This window comes from Nothobranchius furzeri, chromosome 8, assembly GCF_043380555.1.
Source record: "Nothobranchius furzeri strain GRZ-AD chromosome 8, NfurGRZ-RIMD1, whole genome shotgun sequence".
Lineage (NCBI taxonomy): Eukaryota > Metazoa > Chordata > Actinopteri > Cyprinodontiformes > Nothobranchiidae > Nothobranchius > Nothobranchius furzeri.
In genome coordinates this window covers 46,783,169-46,806,308 of record NC_091748.1, presented here as the reverse complement: position 1 = coordinate 46,806,308, position 23,140 = coordinate 46,783,169, and the positions used below count along the sequence as shown (strand labels likewise).

Below are 23,140 nucleotides of genomic sequence, written 5' to 3'. Positions count from 1 at the left end.
AGAACGTGGTTCTAAGAATGGTTTCTAACAACACTAAGATAATTTTAATCAATCATAAAGAATGTTGTTACCATGTTCCGAGAATGTGGTTCTAAAAATGTACTCTAACAATGTTATGTGAACTTTCATCAATCATGAATAACGTTGTAAAGACATTATGAGAACGTGGTTCTAAAAATGTTTTCCAGCAACATTGTGAGAACTTTCATCACACAGATAATGTTGTGAACACGTTCCGAGTATGTGGTTCTATGAATGTTTTCAAACAGCATAATGAGAACTTTCATCAGTCATGAATAACGTTGTTAAGACGTTCCAATAATGTGGTTCAAAGAATGTTTTCTAACAAACATTGTTAGAACTTTCATCAACCACAAATAACATTGTAAAGACATTACAAGAACATGGTTCTAGGAATGTTTTCTTTCAGCATTTTGAGAACTTTAATCAATCACAAAAACATTATATACACGTTCAAAGAGCGTTGTTAAAAAAACGTTTTCTATCACCATTATGAGAACTTTCATCATTCTCAGAACATTTTCTATCAACGTTACAGCAACATTAATAACGTTCAAAGAGTATTTTGAAAACATTACTGTAACAACATTATGTGCTAACATTACAAACACTTTTAAAGAATGTTAGCGAAAGTTATTGGAACATTCCCTGACCACGCCTACTAAACATTCCCCCAGACTGATATTATCTTCAGCTGACCTAAAATACAGCTGATCTCAAACATCGGATGCAAACTTGAGCAATCCGATTTGAAGACATTCAACAAGCTAAAACAGGTCAGAATTTAATCATACATTAATTTATGACAAAAAAGCATACTGAGGTAAATAAAAACAGGAAATGTGTTGCAGTGACAGGTAAGTTAGTTGAGTACTACTGTTTTTGTTTACTTTTAGTTGAAAGTGTTTAGCTTTTTTTTTCAGATTTTCCCAATCAGTGCATTTAGAAGCTTGGAGTAAAATGTGTTTCGGTTTACATTTAATGTCATCTTGTGATCTTGAAACTTGTTAACTTTCATGAGTCTTTCAATTTGCTTTTTAATATGTTATTGATAAACCTTGGCCGGGTCAGCAGATGGGGGGGGGGGGTGTCCTTTCATTAGGATGAATGTAACAAAGGGATTTTCTTAAATTTCTCTTTTATCAGATTTATTTTTCAAAGTATCATAGCTACTTAATAACTTTGTACAAAGACACCCACACCTCATTTTATACTGTTTAAAGTTAGAAAATACGCAAAGGAAAAGAAGAGATTACTATACCCGTGTGCAGTCTCTCCAGGGTGTCCTGAGTCTTCCTTTAGGTCTTCTCCCGGTTGGACGTTCCTGGAAACTCTCACCAGGGACGCATTCAGGAGGCATCCAACCAGATGCCCAACCTTTCAAAAACCAAGAATTTTTTTTTAATGTTCTAATGAAAGGACATTAAACTGAAGATGTTTTTTACAGATATGTTACTTATTATCTTATTAGAAAGTAAATCATTAAATCTTACTCTGGATACTTTGAGGTCAGAGGTGGTTTAGTGTGATTTTGGAGAAAAGGTTTAAGAGATTGAATCATTAAATGTTGTCTTTCTGTTGTTTCCTTGCAGCTTCATCATGGTGTTTAGAGTAGCAGTGATCGGAGCGGGCCCCTCAGGTCTGACCAGCATCAAGGCGTGTCTAGATGAGGGCTTGGAGCCAACCTGCTTTGAAAGCAGTGATGATATGGGTGGTCTGTGGAAGTTCAAGGCAAGTCATCACTTTTTCAAAAAGAAAATTTTTCTTGCCCGCAAATAGTTTGTGTGAAAATCAATTAAAAGTTATCAGATTTTGGCACCACCCCGTCTGTCTTGAGTCTTCTTGTTATGTCATAACTGTATCCCCGCAGGAAGTCTCAGAGCCCAACAGGGCCAGTATCTATCATTCCCTCACCATCAATTCCTCCAAAGAGATGATGTGCTACAGCGACTTCCCCATCCCAGCTGATTATCCCAACTACATGCACCACTCTAAAATCCTGAAATACTTCAGGATGTATGCAGAGCACTTCAAACTACTTGAACACATTTGCTTCCAGGTAAAAACAGAAGAAAGATTCCCCAAAGTAGTTTAAATAGAAATCTGACAAATCTTAAAGTTCAACTGATATTTTTAGACCTCAGTGAAGAAAGTCACACAGAGGCCAGATTTCTCTCGCACTGGCCAGTGGGAGGTGGTCACGGAGAATAAAGACGGACTAGAGGAGAGACACATCTTTGAAGCAGTTATCTGCTGCACGGGTCACTACACCTATCCTAACCTGCCACTCAAAGACTTCCCAGGTAAATGTGTGTTAAAATAGATTTCATGTTCAGACAAAGGCAAGGCAACATTATCATGCTGTTTTGCAGGAATTGAGACATTTGAAGGAAACTACTTCCACAGTTGGGACTACAAAGGAACAGAGAACATGTATGGTAAGAGGGTGGTGGTCATCGGCATCGGTAACTCAGGAAGTGACATCGCTGTAGAAAGCAGCAAGGTGGCAGAGCAGGTTCTTGTTTCACTTGTCTTAAAACAGACTATGTCTCCAAAATCTGAATGGATGTTGATTTGGTGTCTTGTCCAACTGCAGGTGTATATGAGCACTCGTCGTGGTGCCTGGGTCATCCGCCAGATTTCTGATAATGGCCTACCTGTGGACATGAAGTACACCACAAGATTTGTTCACATCCTGTTTCAGCTGCTGCCAGTCAACATCCTAAACTGGATAAGCGAGAAAAAAATCAACTCCATGTATGATCACACCATGTATGCTCTTAAACCCAAACACAGGTAGGTGCTGTTAGGATTAGGTTCCTGGGGGGAAATTGAAAAATCCTTTAAAGGCACAATGTGTAAAACCGTTCGACTCTTTAGTTCCATGCTGTTCAGAGATGGTATTGCAGTTACGGTAGACCCAACACATTCTCACACCCGAAGCGTGGAAAAATGATGCTGGGTGACCAAGCGTTTGTTTCCGACGCGTTGGGAGTCCCAACGAGTTGGGCTTGATGAGGTCCCAACAAATTTGACGTGTCTTTCCATTCCGTTTTTTTTTTCTTTTTTCTTTTTTGTAATTCAAACTAACCAAGTACAGCAACAGTGTATACATTCTCTTCTTCTTCATAGTTGGTTTGGCAGACTTCATGCTTCCAGGGCGTACTGCTGCTGTTTCCTTTGGTCTTGTCAAAGTGCAAATGCAATATGCTATATTATATTTTGTACAAAAGCAGCTTAACAGCAGCACAATGATGCTTGACTATGGATTGTTGTCCACAGTAAATAATGTAAAATTTCAAGACCTGAGAAAAACTAATAGTAGACATTGGTGAGAAATATTAATGAAAAAGGACATGTTTGTGAATGGGATACACAGAATATGAAAGTAAACAAGTAAAATAATTACACATTGTGTTTTTAAGACTGTCATTAAAATATATCATCATGTCTACTTTGAACATCTTTTGTATGTCCGTTCTGCGTAATCCGTCAAATTCCATTGGTTCATTTCTAAACACATTGTAGGAAAGATTTGATTTACCTTTTGCTGACACGTTTTGGCTAACACTGTAGCCCTCCTCAGAGTGCCGCTGATGTTGGTGGCGGCGCTTCCTTCTCTGTTTATCTGCAGGCAGCAAACGGCAAAATAAAATTATGGAAACATTATGTGGATGACATTAGAAATAATTTCAACGGGACAAACAGAGACACTAACAGAACACCTGAACAATACCAACGACACAACAACATAAAGTTTACATATGAGGAAGAAACAGAAAGCAGCATAACTTATGAACATGAAAATAACCAGGCAGAGAGACGGGACCCTGAACATGAATACATACAGGAAACCATCACACACAGAGACCAATATTTATTGTGGACATCAGAACATCCTACCGAACATAAAATGTCAGTGATCAAAACATTATACCACCAAGCATACATAATAACAGAAGAACGAGACTGCGGACAAGAGGACCAAAAGACAAACCAACACAAAGAATCAAAAATCCTCAAAGACAAGAACCAAACCCGGTAATAACCCTTCCATACATCAAAGGCATAACAGAAAAAATAAAAACAATGAAAAACACAACATAACCACACCAACAAAACCATACATGACAGTCAGAAAAAGACTAGTACATCCGAAAGACAAGATATCAGCAAGACATATGTGTGGAGTCATATACAAAATACCATGCTTACCTCTGGTATAAAACATACATAGGAGAAACCGGACGCCAACTCAACACATGAAAAATAGAACATAGAAAGGAGTGTGAGAAGGAACCAAATCGAAGACACAAGAGCAGTGAAAGAAGAAGCAGAAAATACAATAAAGAAATCAGCCATAACAGACCACTGCACAAGGGAGAATCATATAATGGACTGGGACAGAACATGGTTCATAAACACAGAACAACAAAAAAACAAAAGATGGATTCAAGAAGCCATAGAAACAAGGTGGGGTAGACCCAGGACCATAAACAAAGATGATGGAGTTTAAACATTGGATTGCTGATGGGACATTGTCGTCGGCAAGGACGGTGCGGGCAGTAGAGGGTAACATCTTCCTCTGCTGCCAGCGGATAAACGAAGAAGTAAGGGATGCCTCCAACATTGGCGGTGCTCTGAAGAAGGCTACAGTGTTAGCCAAAACTTGTCAGTTTGAAAGGTAAAAAATCTTTAAAGTGCTGTGTTCAGAAAATAACCAAGCAATGGGATCATTTCTGCTGTTTTGTATGCATTTTGAAAGGTTCTTCAGTCAGAACCCAGTGGTCAATGGTGACCTACCCCTGAAGATTTTGTCAGGATCCGTCATCATCAAACCAAATGTGAAAGAAATCCGTGGCTCCACGGTGGTGTTTGAGGATGGCAGCATTGCTGAAAAGGTCAGGATTGTCATAGATTTATTTGCAAAACTTTTATTGGACTTTTAAGGCACAATATTTAAGAAATTTACGGTGAAGTAATCACAAAACAGTCCCTCTCAATCATGTTGGAAGGAAGATTACACTGAAACAGATTTCCTTCTCAGCCAGCCGGGGAGGGGGGTTGTCAGATTTGTTCTTTTCAAAAAAGCTAAAGAGTCATTGTTTATCATCTGTGAGCACATGGGGTCGCACCTGCAATCTCTGCTGCATTGGTAATTGTATGTTGACACGAACAGTAAAAAATCTCCAGTGTTGTTTAAAGTTGTAGAACACTTGTTTAATCAATACATTTGCAATGGTCTCTTGTAGGAATGAAAGCCTTGTGAGTCATATTCTGGGGGGGAAGGGGGGTGTGGGGTGGGGGGAGCCCTGATGTGCCTGTTTCAGGATCTAGAAGTTAGCCACATCACAACTGACCTTCAGATAACAATATTTGGAGTCTTATTTTCTGATATTTGAACATCTTGCCTCAGATTGAATAACAGCAACACAACTCTACCACTGACTCTGTTTTCTTTGCAACATTGACATTTTATCTCCACAAATGACACAAGCCTGGAGGAGTTCTGCTGTGAGGTGGAGTTGCTAATGCTAATGGTAAGTTTATTCTAGTCAAGAAGTTCTCTGTTTGCTGGACGCTAAAACAACAATGGCCTTCCCAGTCACGAGTCAAGATGAATGGGTCCATGAATGTTAAGTGACAGTGTGACGTAGATCTATCAGGATTTTCAAATCCTTGAGGTTCACTGTCTGTTTTCCATCAGAAGCTAATGCAGGACATAGGTGTAGGAGACTATTTCATGTTCAGCCTGCACGAAAAACCCAAAGTCACCGATTAGAATCCATGCATCCATCCTTCCATCCATCCATTGAATGAACCCGCTTTGTCCACGTAGGGTCGCGGGGGGGGCTGGTGCCTATCTCCAGTGGTCAATGGGCAACCAGGCGGGGTACACCCTGGACAGAGATGATTAGAATCAGAAATAAGAAAAAAAAAATAAAATAGTTTTTTTAGTGTACCATATCTTTAAAAAAACGTAAATTAAGCAGCCCAGAATTATTTCTTGAACCCTTAAGAAGACACTATCAGGTGAAGATGGCTAGAGGCTAATGCTGAGCTATTGCTACAGGCAAATTAGAAACAAATCTCAAACTACTTTTTCAATGACCAACAACTCAATATTACAGGAAAATGTATGTGTGAAGTGAATAATGAGCCAATTGTGGAATTTTACCTCCTTTAATGAGTCCTTCAGTACCAGCTTAGTGGTGGGCTGGTATGAGTGTCTTGCCTGAGACTGGGACATTGTGGGTTCAAATCCTTAATTGGGTCATACTCAAGTCTTTAAAGATGGGACCCAACGCCTCCCTACTTCACACAGCGTTAAGGGGTTCAATAGGGGGTTGAACCACCAAATAGTTCCAGAGCGCGGCCGTGTCCACAGATCACAGCTCCCTCAAGGGATGGGTCAAATGCAGAGAACACCAGTGTGTGAGGTAACTAATGGGACTTTTATCTTAATCAGCAAGACTGCAAACAACTGCACTCACTCTAAAGCTGGAGGCATACTACCGTAATAAGTGTTTGACAATAGCATAGTTTTGTAATCGGGCCTCGGGTTGGCTGCACCTGGCGGTAAGGCGTTTCCTGTTTCCTGTTTTCAGTGTTGCACTATGTGTAGCTGTTTGGTGTTTGGGGCTCGCTAAAACTGATTTAATTTCTCTGTACTAGGATATCTCTGAGTTATTGTAGCACAAAAGCACGCTAAAACACACATTTTCTGTTGTTCCACCCAGCTTTTAGGGAACCATTTGAGTTTGCACACAGTTTATTTGGTGTTGAATAGTTTTGCTCGTCCAGTTAGCTTAGCCTCAGCACGGCTATGGCTACTTCTGTCTCTGCTTCTCCGTCTCCTATCTTTTGCTCTCTGTGTTAGATGTTTAGTTACTCCTCTGCCTCCTTTAGCGATAATGGTACGTGTAATAAATGTAGCATTTTGTAGCTTTGGAGGCGAGGGTGTCGGAATTGGAGTCCCGGCTCCGCGCTGTTGAAAAACCAGTAAACAACCGTAGCTACTTAGCTAGCGCGGGGCTGACTAGCTCAGAACCACCCCGTAGCGGTCCTCCAGCAGAACCCGAGCAGCCGGGACCTCAGGCCGGCTGGGTGACGGTACGCAGGAAGCATAGAACCCAGCCCGTGGGCCACCACCAACCTGTCCACGTTTCTAATAGATTTTCCCCGCTCAGTGACGCACCCACTGACAAGCCGACTCTGATCATTGGCAGCTCCATAGTCAGAAACGTGGCATTAGGGGCTCCAGCAACCATAGTTAAATGTTTACCTGGGGCCAGAGCGGCCAACATTAAATCTTATCTGAAACTGCTGGCAAAGGATAAGCGTAAATACAGTAAGATTGTTATTCACTCTGGCGGTAATGACACCCGCTTACGCCAATCGGAGGTCACTAAAATTAATGTTGCTTCGGTGTGTAACCCCGGCTTTCCACAGGAGCCGTCAGCTGCACGTTACTGCAGCAGCACGTCATAGCTGCTGATAGGAACCGCTGTGGTCAACAGAACCTTTTCCACTGGAGCCGTCAGCAGCCGTCAGCAGAGCGAGTCGGCCACGTCTCAGGAGCAGCATGTCGCGGCCTTTACTCGCCGGTTCTATTTTCTACCCGCGATGCCTCTGAAACGGGTCAAGTTCGACATTTTTGGGGAAGGAAAGACAGGAAATCGGACGCGGAAATGGAGAGAAGCTGCAGCTGTGAACATCTACCGAAGACAAATTCCTTGTAAATGTAATTTTACTTGGCCAATAAATCTGAAATCTGAATCTGAATCTGAAATCTCCAGAGATTTTCAGAATAAGGAAATATACTGCCTTCTGGTTGCTTTACTTTTAAAAAATGTTACTAAATGTGCGGCCCCGTGAGAAGTTATTACCTAGGTAGTGGTCTCCTTTGTTTTTCAGGTCCATATTGGCGATTTTAAAATGGACAGAACATAAAACACAAACCTTTTGGAGCCTTGTTGTAGTTTTCTCCTGCTTGTTGTTGTGTTTACTGACGAAGTCACTCGTGTGACTTCATGCTCGGTCGGTGACAGCTGCTCCCCTGCTGCTTCACGTCTCGTGGGAAGGGCCAAGCAGCAGTTTACGTGAGCAGGACGTGCTGCTGCAGTAACGTGCTGCTGACGGCTCCTGTGGAAAGCCGGGGTAAGTTTGCCAAAACAATGTCGGACTTCGTAATTTTCTCTGGCCCCCTGCCCGATCGGACCAGTGACGACATGTTTAGCCGCATGCTGTCCTTCAACCGCTGGCTGTCTAGGTGGTGTCCTGAAAACAATGTGGGCTACATTGATAATTGGAAAACTTTTGGGGGAAAACCTGGTCTGATGCGGAGAGACGGCTCCATCTCTCTTTGGATGGTGCAGCTCTTTTTTCTAGGAACATGGCCTGTTTTATTAGTCCTTCATGACAACCCAGGGTCCAGACCAGGAAGCAGAGTCGTTGATAGGTAATTTTAGATTTATCCCATATTACCTTAAAGGACGACACACAGAGAGAGAGAGATTATTTGTAATGTCCATGAATCGTCATGCGAGAGCTGGGCGCAGAAACCCCTCCATGGAGCTAACCAGCCCCCCTCTGTTCCTGGGGAAAGCCTTCAGGTCACCAGCTCTGCATGCCCGCATCCTCCACCAAAATGTTAAGTAATTACATGTGGGGTAATATTTAATCTCCATAACCCTGGAACCTGAAATAACACACATGACAATAAGGGAGACATTTTACCCTGAGTCCCCAAAATAATGGAGAGTTAACGCAGGGAAAAACCTCCTCTGAGGCTTTTCCCCTGTCACTCCCAAGTCTCCTCAGTTTCCCAGGGGCTTTATTCAGCAAAAGGATGGGGGAGAAGGCGGGCCTTCTCGGGTTACAGAGGTACAGTTTTCAGTTGGAAACCCACAATCAACATCCTTGCTCAACCTTTCATGAACAGCAACAGTTGGCAAAAACAGAGATTCATGATGTGTTAATAACACAAAATGGGCATCTTTTAGGCCTCAAAAAGGTACAATTATAAAAATACCCAACAGTCGTAGTTTAACACACCCCTCTGCAGCTTCTGTACTATTACCCACCCACTACCCCATAGAGACAGTGCCCTGCCCACAGCCAAAATCACACAGATTAAATATCAGGCTTAATAAAGCAAATCACGGAAATCTCATAAATACAACTCACAAACTCAACTGAGCAGAAAAATAGAAAAATTAAATGTGGGTTGTTGAACATTAGATCCATTTTTTCTAAGACTTTGTTAGTTAATGACTTCATTTGTGATAATCAGATCTCTTTGCTCTCTCTCACAGAATCCTAGCTGCAGCAAGAGGACTATGTTAGCTTAAACGAGTCGACTCCTTCAAATTATTTAAATCATCATATTGCTCGAAGTACAGGGCGAGGAGGAGGAGTAGCAACCATTTTTCATTCGGACTTATTAATCAGTCCCTCACAGATTAATAGTTACAGTTCTTTTGAACATCTTATTCTTAGTTTTCCTAATCCAGATTGCAAAACTGTAAAACCACTCTTGTTTGTTGTTTTATATCGTCCACCAGGCCCTTACTCTGAGTTTTTGGATCAGATCTCTGATTTTTTTTATCTGATTTGGTGCTAAATACTGATAAGGTCATTGTAGTGGGGGATTTCAACATTCATGTGGATGTAAGGTTATGAAGTTCATTATTTTCAGCTCCACACAGCTGCCCCCTGTGCACAATAACACCGTGTAGAAAAACCAAGGTCGGGTGTTCCTCAGACTGTTTACATTCCAGGAGAAGAGTCCGAAGGAGAAGAAGAAACTTTACTTAATCAAAGTACTTTATTTGTGATTAAAATTATTAAGCAAAACAGATGTTGATCAACAATAATCAAGTGAATGATCTGTGAAATAAATATGTCATGAATTATGTTTAATGAAAACAGGACTACGGCACAGACATACTGATCCTCATCTCCATAGAAACGCATGACACATTGTTCCAACCAATCAGAGCTTTCGGCTGCTGCAGGAGAATCTGGTGTTGACTTCAAGTGTCCAATCCACTTTACTACAACTTGTCAACAATTCAGAGATATAAAACAAGGCAACGCCATTTTAAGTCAGTTCCATTTTGACTTCAGTTCTAGTCACGCCATCTTTAAGAAAAGCACAGCCTGGCCAGATGTGTTTTCTTCTTTAAACTAAGAACTGTGAAGCGGGAGATTTTCGTCGTTTAACAACCATACGACGTCCTTTCAAAATAAGAGCACCTGCTGACGCCGCCGAACGGTACCGGGGTCGACCCTCCAGACGGGCTTTGAAACGTTGTGATCGCTGCACCGACAGCTCCAGCGTACATCCGAGGTCTCCAGACCTGGCATTTCCTGATCTACCTGGGAGACCCCCACTGGGTACGTACACGGCAAAATAGCGGCTCATGTCATCACTTTATAAGCCTCGTGATATCTGGTCATAACAAAGACGACCAGATTCATTGACGTCAGCCTAGAGAGTCTGAACCAGACACACACACCCACACACACACACGCACCAACACAACATCCGAATCCATTTTCATCCATCACAGAGTTAGTCCTGGTAGATTGTTTAGAATTTATAATTCAGAAATTAAAGATTCTCAAACGATCCCATCTCTCTCTCTTTTCTTGTCTCAAAGTCAATACAGAGTGTTTAATTAAACTCCCTGATGATAAAAACAGCCTATTCTTCTGTTTATAAAAGGTGAACTACTTACAGTGTATTAAAATACAACTTTAGATAGTTACATCACTTCAATTCCGTTACATATGGCGAGCCTAGCTTGATATCTGCACAGTTTATTACACTTTGTGCCGACTTTGAGACATTTTGGGATTTTTGGTTCAGTGTCTGTGTGTTAGAAAAAGAAAAGCGAGCGCTTCCTCATTCAGCTCTCAGAAAGGGGGGTGCACATTCATCACCCACCAACAGGAGGCGCTGTTTCATCAAAACACCTTAAGTGCTGACGTGTGCGTACGGCCATTTTGAGGCCTACATCTAAGGGTAAACATTTCTCCTGTTTTATTGCATTGGAACCGTCTGTTTATTGTTTGTCGCGGTGTTTGTGACACTGTGTGCATCCATTTGTGTAATCGGAGACAGAAGACTCCGTCGGAAATTTATTTCCATTCGAAAAGCGCAGGTTCCGCGCTGTTCTTAGTCGGAATTCTCGTTAGCACCTACCGTAGCTTAACTTGCTCGGTAAACGCTGTCAGTCGAGAACAACCGCAGAGCGATACTGCATCCAGATTGCGTACGCTATTGAAACCCTTTCAATCACGGAGCGAGAGGCCCGTTGGTTGATCGAGGCAATTTTGAGACCCTGGTCGCTACAGGGCGTTCGCTAGCATTAGCCGACGAGCTAACTAGCCACTCTCGGTGAGAAGGCTCGGGAACGCGTCCCGCGAAGCTTTCTAGCCGTTCCGACGCAGCGGAACTGCGTCCTTTAATCCGCTAAACCTTCCGGTACGGAGTACTTTGAGGTAACGTTAGCGGCGGTTCTAATAAACGCTACGGTGTTTAGAATCGTGAGATTGCTACGGGGATCAAAGCCGGGTGTCGGACGACGCATGCACGGCGGTCCGCCATCTTAGGTGCCCGACACGTAGCTCGACCCGCCATCTTGGGCAGGTCAAATGACAATGATATTTTTGGCATTATTGAACAATTTTGCCCAAAAAAATCATTCACCAGCCAAGCTTCCCTGTAACCAATTCTTTAAAAAAATCTACAGGTAAGGTTGTTTCTAAATAAACATCTAATTAGAAGGCAAATTCGAAGAGTAAATTAGTAAATAAAACTGGAAAAGACTATTTACTATTTTGGAAAATGGACTCAGAGGTCACAATGCAATTACAATCCCAACTTCAGGCGGCGATTCAAAGCGCTTTCCTACCTATAATGACTGAGATGAAGAACATGATGAACATGATTTGCGCTCTTCAGAAAGACGGCGAGGACGTCAAACAATTCATGCGTGATTCTCAGGCGACACGGGCAACAGCTCCGTGTTTGCCTGAGAAGCCACAAAATGAGACTGGAATGCTGCAGGTTGATGTTTTCACAGGTTCTGATTCACAGGAAAACAACAACTCCTCAAAGGAAAGCGACAACACCTCTCCGGTCGTTCCATCCGTGGCGATGTTAGGCGACAAACCCGCAGATGACGACCGCAGTACCACTACTACCACCGCCGTGACTGAGAAAATTTTGCTTGCACCTCTGGTCGTGAGAAAGGGATCTAATAGGCCCGCAGTGGAGGTCACTGTAAATCAGAGACATCGCTGTGTCGCATTATTAGACACAGGAGCGGACATCTCGCTTATCAGCGGAGCTCTTTACAGCAGCATGTGCGAACAAAGGGGGGAGGACATCTCACCCCCCACACTCATTTCGGGCCCAAAGGATTTTGACTAGTTCTATGGCGCTCCCTCGCCCGCGGCTGCGACGACTGAGGTCAACATCTCGATAGGAGGCATGTCCTTTAAACACCTCGTGTACATCAGCGAGGAGATGCCGATGCCCATGCTCATAGGGTTGGACTGTCTCCAACGCCTTGACGCTAGAATCAGCGGTGCGTCCGGACAACTGTTTGCACGTGTGAGGAAGCCAAAACCGTACAAACCGTGGCCTGACACAGGCGGACGCCCTTCTGTGGCAAGTCTTTCGCGGGGGGACGCGATTTCGACCTCACCACCACTCTCGAAGCCACCGGGTAGACCCCCGGAACTTCTGTTACAGATTGAGAAGGTAATAGACCAAGCAGATGCTCTCACCAACGATGTCGAGCGAGACCAGCTAAGACAACTTTTGCTAAAGTACCAGGATTTTCTTTCACTTGACTCCTTGGACTGTGGTCTGACCACTATCCATGAAGTCCGGATTCCTACCAGGCCAGATGCACCGCCGTCCTTTGTGCGGCAATACAAGATTCCCCTGGCGTCCATAGAACCGGTCCAGGAAATCATTGACAGCCTCTTGGCTAACGGGGTCATTCGACCCTGCAACAGCACCTACTCGGCTCCGTTGTGGCCGGTACTGAAGCCTAATGGTAAGTGGCGACTTACCATTGACTACCGGCAACTCAACAAACAGGTCCCCTTGTCTAGGTGGCCTATGGCACGCCTGGAGCAGGAGCTTCCAAAAGTGAAAGATGCTAAGTACTTTTCCACCCTTGACATTGCGTCTGGATTCTGGACAATTCCCGTCCACGAATCGGACCAACACAAACTTGCTTTCTCCTTTGCCAACCGGCAGTACACCTTCACCCGGTGTCCTTTTGGTTATTCCAACTCGCCAGCCGAGTTCAACATCTTCTTGAACAAGGCCTGCCCCGATGCTCGAGAGCGTGGGACACTCATCTATGTCGACGACATTCTTATTCGTCGGCGTACGTTGGATGACCACCTGGCCGAGCTGGACCATGTCATGGGTCAGCTCGCGGCGGCGGGTGCTAAGATCTCTCTCGCCAAGGGACAGTGGTGCAGGTCGCAAGTTCAGTACGTTGGCCTCCTTGTGGGACCACAGGGAGTGCAGCCTCAGCTTGGCAGGATTCAGGGTGTTGCCACCATCACACCTCCGACGAACGTCTCCGAACTTCGCAGCTTCTTGTGGGTCTGCAACTACTCGCGTCAGTTCGTGGAACATTACGCTGAGTTGGCACGACCTCTGACTAATCTGTTGAAGAAGGATGTGGCGTTCGAGTGGGCGGAGCAGCACCAGCAGGCCATGGATGACCTGAAGACCGCAATGTGCTCGGCTCCGTGCTTGGCGCTCCCCGACTGTGACAAGGAGTTCCATCTTGAGGTTGGTTTCTCAGCTCACTGTTTGAGTGCTGGTCTCTACCAGATTCATGGCTGCGACAGGCGTGTCGTGGCCTATGCTAGTAAGCTCTTGACTGGACCTGAGTTGAAATACTCGGACTGTGAAAAGGCTTTGCTTTCCACCATGTGGGCAGTTAAGTACTTTGCGAACTACATTGGCGGACAGAAAATCATCATTGAGACACAGCACCAGCCGGTGACCTTCCTTAACAGTCAGCGCATCAGAGATGGTGTGGTGACCAATTCACGAATCGCTTTGTGGCTGCTGGCTCTTCAAAGTTTCGACATCGAGGTGCGCTACGCCCAGAACCGACGTAGCCCTCTTGGCATGGGTTTGGCTGCGTGCCAACACTGCTCGGACGACGCCATCGCGTCAGTCCCGCCAGCCAGGCCCCCTCAGACTCTTCTAAACCATCACTTCTACGACCAGAACCTGCGAACTCACCTGCTTGCAACATTCTCGTTCGCACAGGCATCTCTGGAAAAGTCAGCTGAAGGCAGAAAAACTTATTACGATAAGAAAGCCTCACATTCCAAACTCGATGTAGGTGATCAGGCCTGGTACTACATTTTCGCTCCCAAAACGGGTAACAACAATGCGACCTCGGGGAAGCTGGCTAAGAAACTTTTGCCCAGATGGTCGGGTCCATACCTGATTACAGATAAGATCTCTCCGGTCGTGTATCAGATCAAGATCGCCGACAAAAACAAGGCGCCCGTCTACAAATGGGTACACAGGGACCATATCAAACTGCACAAGGGTCCCACAGATTTGGCCGATACCAACAACAACAATCCACCGACTTCAAAAGGGGGGTGATAAATACGTCCCGTTGGTTCCACAGATTTCTATCTCTGATTACACAAATTTGTTTGTTTGTGAGTGTACATGGTTGTCTTTCCTGTTACACGTCACGTGCAGACTTAAGGTGTGTTGAGACGGGCGTGCTGTGGGCTCCTGGAGTCAGGTAAAAGGCCAGGTAACAGTGAGTGGGTTAGGCCACATAGTACTGTTGTCCAAAATTTTGTTTTTTTAATCTTTACTAATCACAATTCCTTAGGGGTACATTAACATGAACATGATTACTAACCACTGATTTACATTTTAGTGCTGATTTACATTTCTGTTTTTTTATAGTACCTTTGACCAGTTGATTTTTACAGTGAAAATTATGTTTGTGATTATCAATTCTTTGATTTGTCCTACTGGGCTATAACCAATTTTGCCCCTGTCCTGACACAAGTATTTACAGTGAGGATTCACTGATACCAGTTAGGGTTTCTTTCATTTTTCTGCTTCTCGCATCATTCCTTTTCGCATCTTACACAGTCAGGGCTGCATCCATTTCTTCACTTAATGGGTAATTACACTTAAAACTAACACATAGTACAAAAGGCACTCATAGAGTTGGGTTTTTATTATTTTTATTTCTTTGATGACATGAAATGCACTTTTGTCGTGTCTACATTGAAGTGCCTACACTGTGCTCTCTCTCCTCTGCTGAGCTTGTGAGGATCCTGCTTCCTGGGGGTGGATCCGTGACTCGTCATCTGCATCGACTACTCCTGAGGGTGCTCCGGCTCCTTGGCCTTGGACGACTGGTTCCGGCATGGCTGCTGGGACACCTCATTCGTTGGGATTACTGTCACCTGCTCTTCCCTTTTTGTGGATTACGATAAGTACTCTTTCAAAGTTCAATTTTTATTTGGAATATTACCCGGCCTGCGGATACAACAATCGATTTTTAATTGGAATACTACCCTGTTCGTGGATACGTTCAAGATTTGCTCCTGCTTTGCTTTATTGCCCGTGAGGATATGACGTTGCTGTTGCTTCGTTTATGGCTTCCATGGGGAATAATTAATAACCTGCTGACTTGTGTTCTTCCTGAGGACTATGCGAGACTGTTCTCCGGCATGGGGTTCGTACCTCACCACAGATGGCTGTTCCCTTTGGATCGCATCCGGTTCTGTTGTCAAGATTCTTCATAACTTGGGTTTGTTCAACGACCAAGTGGTCTCTTGAAGGACCACATTGACCTTGAAAAGGGGGGATATGTAAGGTTATGAAGTTCATTATTTTCAGCTCCACACAGCTGCCCCCTGTGCACAATAACACCTTGTAGAAAAACCAAGGTCGGGTGTTCCTCAGACTGTTTACATTCCAGGAGAAGAGTCCGAAGGAGAAGAAGAAACTTTACTTAATCAAAGTACTTTATTTGTGATTAAAATTATTAAGCAAAACAGATGTTGATCAACAATAATCAAGTGAATGATCTGTGAAATAAATATGTCATGAATTATGTTTAATGAAAACAGGACTACGGCACAGACATACTGATCCTCATCTCCATAGAAACGCATGACACATTGTTCCAACCAATCAGAGCTTTCGGCTGCCGCAGGAGAATCTGGTGTTGACTTCAAGTGTCCAATCCACTTTACTACAACTTGTCAACAATTCAGAGATATAAAACAAGGCAACGCCATTTTAAGTCAGTTCCATTTTGACTTCAGTTCTAGTCACGCCATCCTAAAGAAAAGCACAGCCTGGCCAGATGTGTTTTCTTCTTTAAACTAAGAACTGTGAAGCGGGAGATTTTCGTCGTTTAACAACCATACGACGTCCTTTCAAAATAAGAGCACCTGCTGACGCCGCCGAACGGTATCGGGGTCGACCCTCCAGACGGGCTTTGAAACGTTGTGATCGCTGCACCGACAGCTCCAGCGTACATCCGAGGTCTCCAGACCTGGCATTTCCTGATCTACCTGGGAGACCCCCACTGGGTACGTACACGGCAAAATAGCGGCTCATGTCATCACTTTATAAGCCTCGTGATATCTAGTCATAACAAAGACGACCAGATTCATTGACGTCAGCCTTGAGAGTCTGAACCAGACACACACACCCACACGTGGCTCAGAGCTATGATTCTGTGTAAGTTTAGCAACTGTACTGAAAAGAAATTTAGGATTATGCTTATTCTCCTCAATTAATCCTGAGAAGTAAGCAGTTCTAGTTTGTCGAAGCTTATTTTTATAAAGCACAAGACTATTTTTCCAGGATAGGTAGGCCTCCTCATGGTGCGTAGAGCGCCATGTTCTCTCCAATTTCCTAGAGTTTTGTTTTAAGGCTCGTAAATGAGAATTAAACCAGGGAGCCAACTTCCTGTCCCTAATTACCTTCTTTTTTAAAGGGGCAACATCATCTAATGCCACATGTAAAGAGGAATTAACATGATGAACTAATGCATCAATTTGTGAGGGGCTAGAACTGATAATATTGCCCTCTGCTACATGCCTCTGAGATGCAGAGGACAGTAAAGATGGAACAGTTGATTTAAAAGATGCAACTGCATTGTCAGATAGAGACCGACTATAGTGAAATTTACTTTCATGTCTCGAGAACTCAGTTATAAAAAACTCAAAGTTTATCAGAAAGTGGTCCGAGAGGACTGGATTATGTGGAAAGATTGTTATTTCCTCACACTCTATGCCATAAGTCAGCACAAAGTCCAATGTATGATGGCAGGAGTGGGTGGAGCTATGTATTCTTTGAGTGAAACCAATTGAGTCTAAGATATTACTAAAGGCTACATTGAGGCAATCATTTTCAATGTCCATGTAACGGAATTGAAGTGATGTAACTATCTAAAGTTGTATTTTAATACACTGTAAGTAGTTCACCTTTTATAAACAGAAGAATAGGCTGTTTTTATCATCAGGGAGTTTAATTAAACACTCTGTATTGACTTTGAGACAAGAAAAGAGAGAGAGATGGGATCGTTTGAGAATCTTTAATTTCTGAATTATAAATTCTAAACAATCTACCAGGACTAACTCTGTGATGGATGAAAATGGATTCGGATGTTGTGTTGGTACTATTCCCTTAGCCCTCAGCAGCAATGACTTCATGGGATTTTTTACAAGTAAAATTAATTCTATTAGAAACAAAATCTTTAGCATCCTCCCTAATGCGATTTCTTCTTCCTCAGTAAGTGAGGCAGCATCAGAGGTGACTGTAGAACCTCATCTGTGCTTGAACCGTTTTGATCCAGTTGAGCTTTCAGATTCATCAAAAATATTAGCTTCATCCAAACCTTCAACTTGCATTTTGAATCCAATCCCAACCAAATTATTTAAAGAAGCATTTCCTTTGGTTACTGCCCCCATTCTAGATATAATCAATCTATCGCTAGTAAATGGGTATGTACCACAGGATTTTAAGGTTGCTGTAATCAAACCTTCACTTAAGAAGCCTTCTCTGGATCCAGATGACCCAATGAATTATAGACCAATATCTAACCTTCCATTTTTATCCAAAGTCCTGGAGAAAATAGTGGCCATCCAAGTATGTCAGCATTTAAACACTAATGCTCTGTTTGAGGAATTTCAGTCTGGTTTTAGAGAGTATCACAGCACTGAAACTGCATTAGTGAGAGTTACAAATGATATTCTCATGGCCTCAGATAAGAATCTTGTGTCTGTTCTAGTCTTGTTAGATCTCAGTGCTGCCTTTGACACAGTTGATCACAATGTTCTTTTAGAAAGACTTGAACATGTTGTAGGGATCAAAGGAACAGCGTTAGGCTGGTTTAAATCCTACCTGTCTGACAGATTTCATTTTCTAAATGTACATGACAAATTGTCTTCATACTCCAGGGTTACTTGCGGAGTACCACAGGGTTCAGTGCTTGGACCAATTCTTTTTACTATATATATGCTCCCAATTGGTAAAATCATTAGACAGCATGGGATAAACTTCCACTGTTATGCCGACGATACTCAGTTATATTTATCCATTAACCCTAATGAACCTAATCGGTTGGGTAGATTACAGGCTTGTCTTGAGGACATAAAAAATTGGATGACTCTAAACTTTTTGATTTTAAATCAAGACAAGACGGAAGTTCTCATCTTTGGACCAGAAATCCAGAAAAGGAGATTGCTTAGCCAATCGCCTGACCTGAATGGCACTACATTAATCTCCGAGAACAAAGTAAGGAACCTTGGTGTTATCTTTGACCAGGACATGTCATTCAATTCCCAGGTTAAACAGGTTTGTAGGATTTCCTTTTTCCACCTTCGGAATATTGCTAAGATTAGAAGCATCCTTTCCAGGAGTGATGCTGGAAAAACTAGTTCATGCATTTATTACATCAAGACTGGATTACTGTAATTCATTACTCTCAGGAAGCCCATAGAATGTGGTTAAAAGTCTTCAGCTTGTCCAAAATGCTGCAGCTAGAGTTCTAATGAGAATTAAAAAGAGAGATCATATCTCTCCTGTCTTAGCTTCCCTACATTGGCTACCTGTTAAATTCAGAATAGATTTTAAGATCCTTCTTCTCACATATAAAGCTCTTAATAATCAAGCTCCATCATACATCAGTGATCTGATTGTTCCATATGTTCCTAACCGAGCACTTCGCTCTCAGACTGCAGGTCTACTGGTGGTTCCCAGAATATCTAAAATTAGGATGGGAGGCAGATCTTTTAGTTATCAGGCTCCTCTCCTGTGGAACCAGCTCCCAGCTTTAGTCCGTGAGGCAGACACTTTGTCTACTTTTAAGACTAGGCCTAAAACATTTTTATTTGATAGGGCCTATGGTTAAAATCTGATGTTAGCCTAAATCTGGACAAGTGGGGGAGTACAGGGAGGTGGAGTGTACAGTCGGTAAAGACAGCTCTGCCTTGCCCTGACTCCAACATGCCTCCATCTAACTAGGATAGATTATCCAGAGTTATCTCTGTAGTTATGCTGCTATAGGCTTAGACTGCTGGAGGATACACTGACCATTTTTCACACTCTACTGCTTTCTTCTACAGTCTGCTCTTTAACTGTATTATTTTCTGCAATTTCAGCTGCTAACTTTATTTTCTCTGTAAGTGTTTTTCTCCCCAGAAGAAGCTACAACGATGTTCTGCTGAGCTGTGGTGGCCTCATGGAGGGGGCCATCGACTAGCACACTGCTGCTAACCACTAAAACATTCTCCCTCTCGTGATAATAACTTTTTGCTTTCCTTGACGTTGGATGTGCTACTGCTAGTTTATCCGTTTAATTATTGATTCACTAGGATAAATACAATAAAGTTTATCTTTCACCAAATAAAATATTTACTAAGACATCACAATATAACTATAGACACATTACTTGTCTTTGTGTGCGTGTGCGTGTCTGCGTGTGCTTGTGTGTGTGTGTGCGTGCGTGCGTGCGTGTGTGTGTGTGTGTCTGCTCTGTCTTCTCGATCCCCAGTGAGTCGTGGAGTATGGCTGCTTATAATGAGCCAGTATTCTCTGGAGGTTTCTTCCTGTTAAAAGGGAGTTTTCCTCTCCACTGTCGCTTTATGCTTGCTTAGTATGAGGATTGCTGTATAGTCACTGACACTTTTCAGTGACTTGATGCAATTTGCTGGGTTCCTTGTATAGGAAACATTATTTCTGATTGGCTTAATGAACTGACCTGAATTGGAATGTTTATTATGTGAAGTGCCTTGAGACGACTCTTGTCATAATTTGGCGCTATATAAATAAACAAATTGAATTGAACTACATATACTCCCTACCGTAAAACACTCATGAATGCTAACACCAGTTATAACAAAGTATTTTTCTACTTATCTGAACTGGGCGAAGCGTGGTGGGAGACAAGGATGGTGGTGTTCCACACACGAAGGAAGACTGGCTAGAGTTTAAGGAAAATGGGTAAATAGTGGTTCCGTGACATGATGGCGTTGATGAGGCGTGAGAGAGAAATTGAGCAGAGTGGCTGAGGAGTTAGTTAGGCACTTGTGTCGGGACTGATTGGGAAGCTGATACATGTAACATGGACCAGGAGCTCATGCATGAAAATCACACAAAGACTTAGCACTGAGTGAGAGGTGGGTGAATCCTTTGAATTATTTGGGAGGTGGATCTCCGCCCCACAGCGGGCGGGGGAAGCTAGCTATCTTGCTCAGCTAATGCTGGTTGAGCCTGTTGAGTTTCCGATATTATCAACTTAGTGCGTATGACTCGTCTTCGCTGTTGACCTAGAATTTTCTGGTGCTGAGCCGTAGCTGGTAACAACCATGAAACTCATGGAATAGTAATGAGAAAGTCCCTGTTTGTATAGAAATATGAACTGCAGACCCAACATTTGACCACAGGATGTCCTTTTTTCTTCATACATATTGCACCTTTAAGCACAATTTAAACAGACTCATCTGTTTTTTTTTATGACAGGTGGATACAATCGTGTTTGCCACAGGGTACAACTATGACTTCCCCTATTTGCCAAACAATGTCATGTACAAGTCAGGGCATCGTGTTGGTCTGTATAAGCATGTTTTCCCTCCAAATTTGGAGCATCCAACTCTGGCTCTTGTGGGTTTCATTCATTCTGGGGGTTCCGTCATGCCTCAGGCTGAAATGCAGGTTCGCTGGGTGGCACGTGTCTTCAAAGGTGAGATTTTAAAACAGGTGCGTATTCTTTCAAAAGTCATTTATCCATCAAATTAACTAGATATGCCCCCCCCCCCCCCTTATTATTGTCTTTTTTTGCTTTCAAGGACTCAAGCAGCTGCCTTCAAACCAGTCCATGATCAAGGCTGTTGAAAAGGACACCAAAGACATTGAGAAAAAGTACAACATCTTCTCCATTATTTTTTTAATTACCATCTTGTGATAAATAAAAGGAGAAAATGCTTTGTAAAAGGAAAACAATTCAATTTAAAATTAATCACCATAACCTGTCAAAAACAAGGTTCTGCAGTCTGAAAGTTATGTGTTTAGGCACAAAAGTGGTTTTACACAAACGTTACTTACCCCAGCCAACCAGCAGGTGATGGTAAAACACCCTGATAAGATACAAGGAGATCCACAGGTTGATAAAATGCCATACATTTCTTCTTTTTGCTTGTATAACAGCATTTTTGGGTTGTTTCCTCAGCTACGTCGTGTCCAAGTCGACACCTCTGCAGGTGGACTTTGTTTCCTATATGGACGACATAGCTGGAGAAATTGGCGTTCGGCCCAGTCTCCTCTGGCTCCTCTTCACAGACTACCTACTGTTCAAGAGGGTGTTATGGGGACCTGTCACTGCTTACCAGTACCGGTTAACAGGACCAGGCAAATGGGAGGGGGCCAGGGAGGCAATCATCACCCAGTTTGACAGAGTGTACCAGCCCCTTAAGACCAGAAAGGTCTGAATGGATTCAGATCTAACGATCTAATATTATTTTAACACACTGACTGCTTTGCTAATGCAATTGTTACATTTCTTTGTGCCATGCAGGTACCTGAGAAGGAACCATCCCTGTCTGGCCTATTGATGAAGCTGAGCCTGGCAGTCCTGGCTGTAGGAGGAGCTGTGTACTATGCAATCCAGATGCTGTATCCAACTTTCACCCACAGACAGTCAAATTAGGCATTATTGTTCAACTGATGAGAGAGAAACCCAGATGTATTGTGCTAACATGCACATTTTTTGCTAAAAAAAATTAATTCATGTTTGTTTTGTGATGCTGATTATTAAGATTACGTAAGCATCTGAACTATGAGCACCTAATAGGAAAATCATTGTATCTTCATTTTTACTTTAAGTCCTTGAATTGCAATAAATATTTCACTAAATAAACTTCAGACTAAGTATACGAGCTTCGGTTTTCTTGAACACAACAAACTTCATGTTGGTTGTTGCTGTAATATATTTACAAATTGTCTTCAAATGAGACTTTTTTTCTCTTGACAAAATCCTATATCTTTACCAGCTGATAGTGTGTGAAATCACATTGACTTAGAATTTAGAATAATGCTGTCAAAACAAAAGAGAACATAGAAAGTAAATGTAATTTAGTTTTAGATGTAGCTAGTTGAAGCTGCTATAGCAAGTTTGGAAAGCATATTAACTTAAAACACTTTTTCATGCCTCTTCTAACATGTATAGCTATGAATATATTGTTGACATTTAAAAATGAAGAATAATCATGTGATTCTGTCACATTTGTCTAAAATCCTCCACCAATTTTGGTCCAAAAGCACCTATTGGACCATCCATTTATTGGTCTCGCTGAACCGCTGCAGTTCCCTGCTTCCTCCATTCATTTCACACTCACATAATTTTGCAACAAAATACCGCTGAAGTGAGAGATTCACTGCTCAATAATATTAGAGAAGAAACAGCCAGCTGCTACCACTTCAACTTTAGGGCAAACTACCAGATTCCCAAAAAGAAAAACACCATTTAAAGCTATGGACATCACATGGGTCAAAATTCTCACGCAGGAA

At 42.7% G+C, this 23,140-nt stretch overlaps 1 protein-coding gene across 1 annotated transcript; it reads left to right on the top strand.

The window, feature by feature from the left end:
• The first annotated feature begins 735 nt into the window (after window positions 1-735).
• On the top strand, window positions 736-22,508 carry LOC107373082 (flavin-containing monooxygenase 5). The gene is made up of 11 exons (XM_070554074.1): window positions 736-797; window positions 1,614-1,752; window positions 1,892-2,080; window positions 2,159-2,324; window positions 2,394-2,536; window positions 2,618-2,817; window positions 4,787-4,922; window positions 21,098-21,317; window positions 21,424-21,496; window positions 21,804-22,056; window positions 22,149-22,508. The coding sequence occupies exons 2-11, from the start codon at window positions 1,621-1,623 to the stop codon at window positions 22,278-22,280; spliced, it is 1,644 nt and encodes a 547-aa protein (XP_070410175.1). The 5' UTR covers window positions 736-797; window positions 1,614-1,620; the 3' UTR covers window positions 22,281-22,508.
• Window positions 22,509-23,140: the final 632 nt, after the last annotated feature.

Coding starts and splice junctions, on each gene's coding strand:
- LOC107373082 (XM_070554074.1), top strand. CDS start 1,621: ATGGTGTTTAGAGTAGCAGTGATCGGAGCGGGCCCCTCAGGTCTGACC. Junction 2,537..2,617: donor GCAGCAAGGTGGCAGAGCAG/GTTCTTGTTTCA, acceptor GTCCAACTGCAG/GTGTATATGAGCACTCGTCG. Junction 22,057..22,148: donor AGCCCCTTAAGACCAGAAAG/GTCTGAATGGAT, acceptor TGTGCCATGCAG/GTACCTGAGAAGGAACCATC.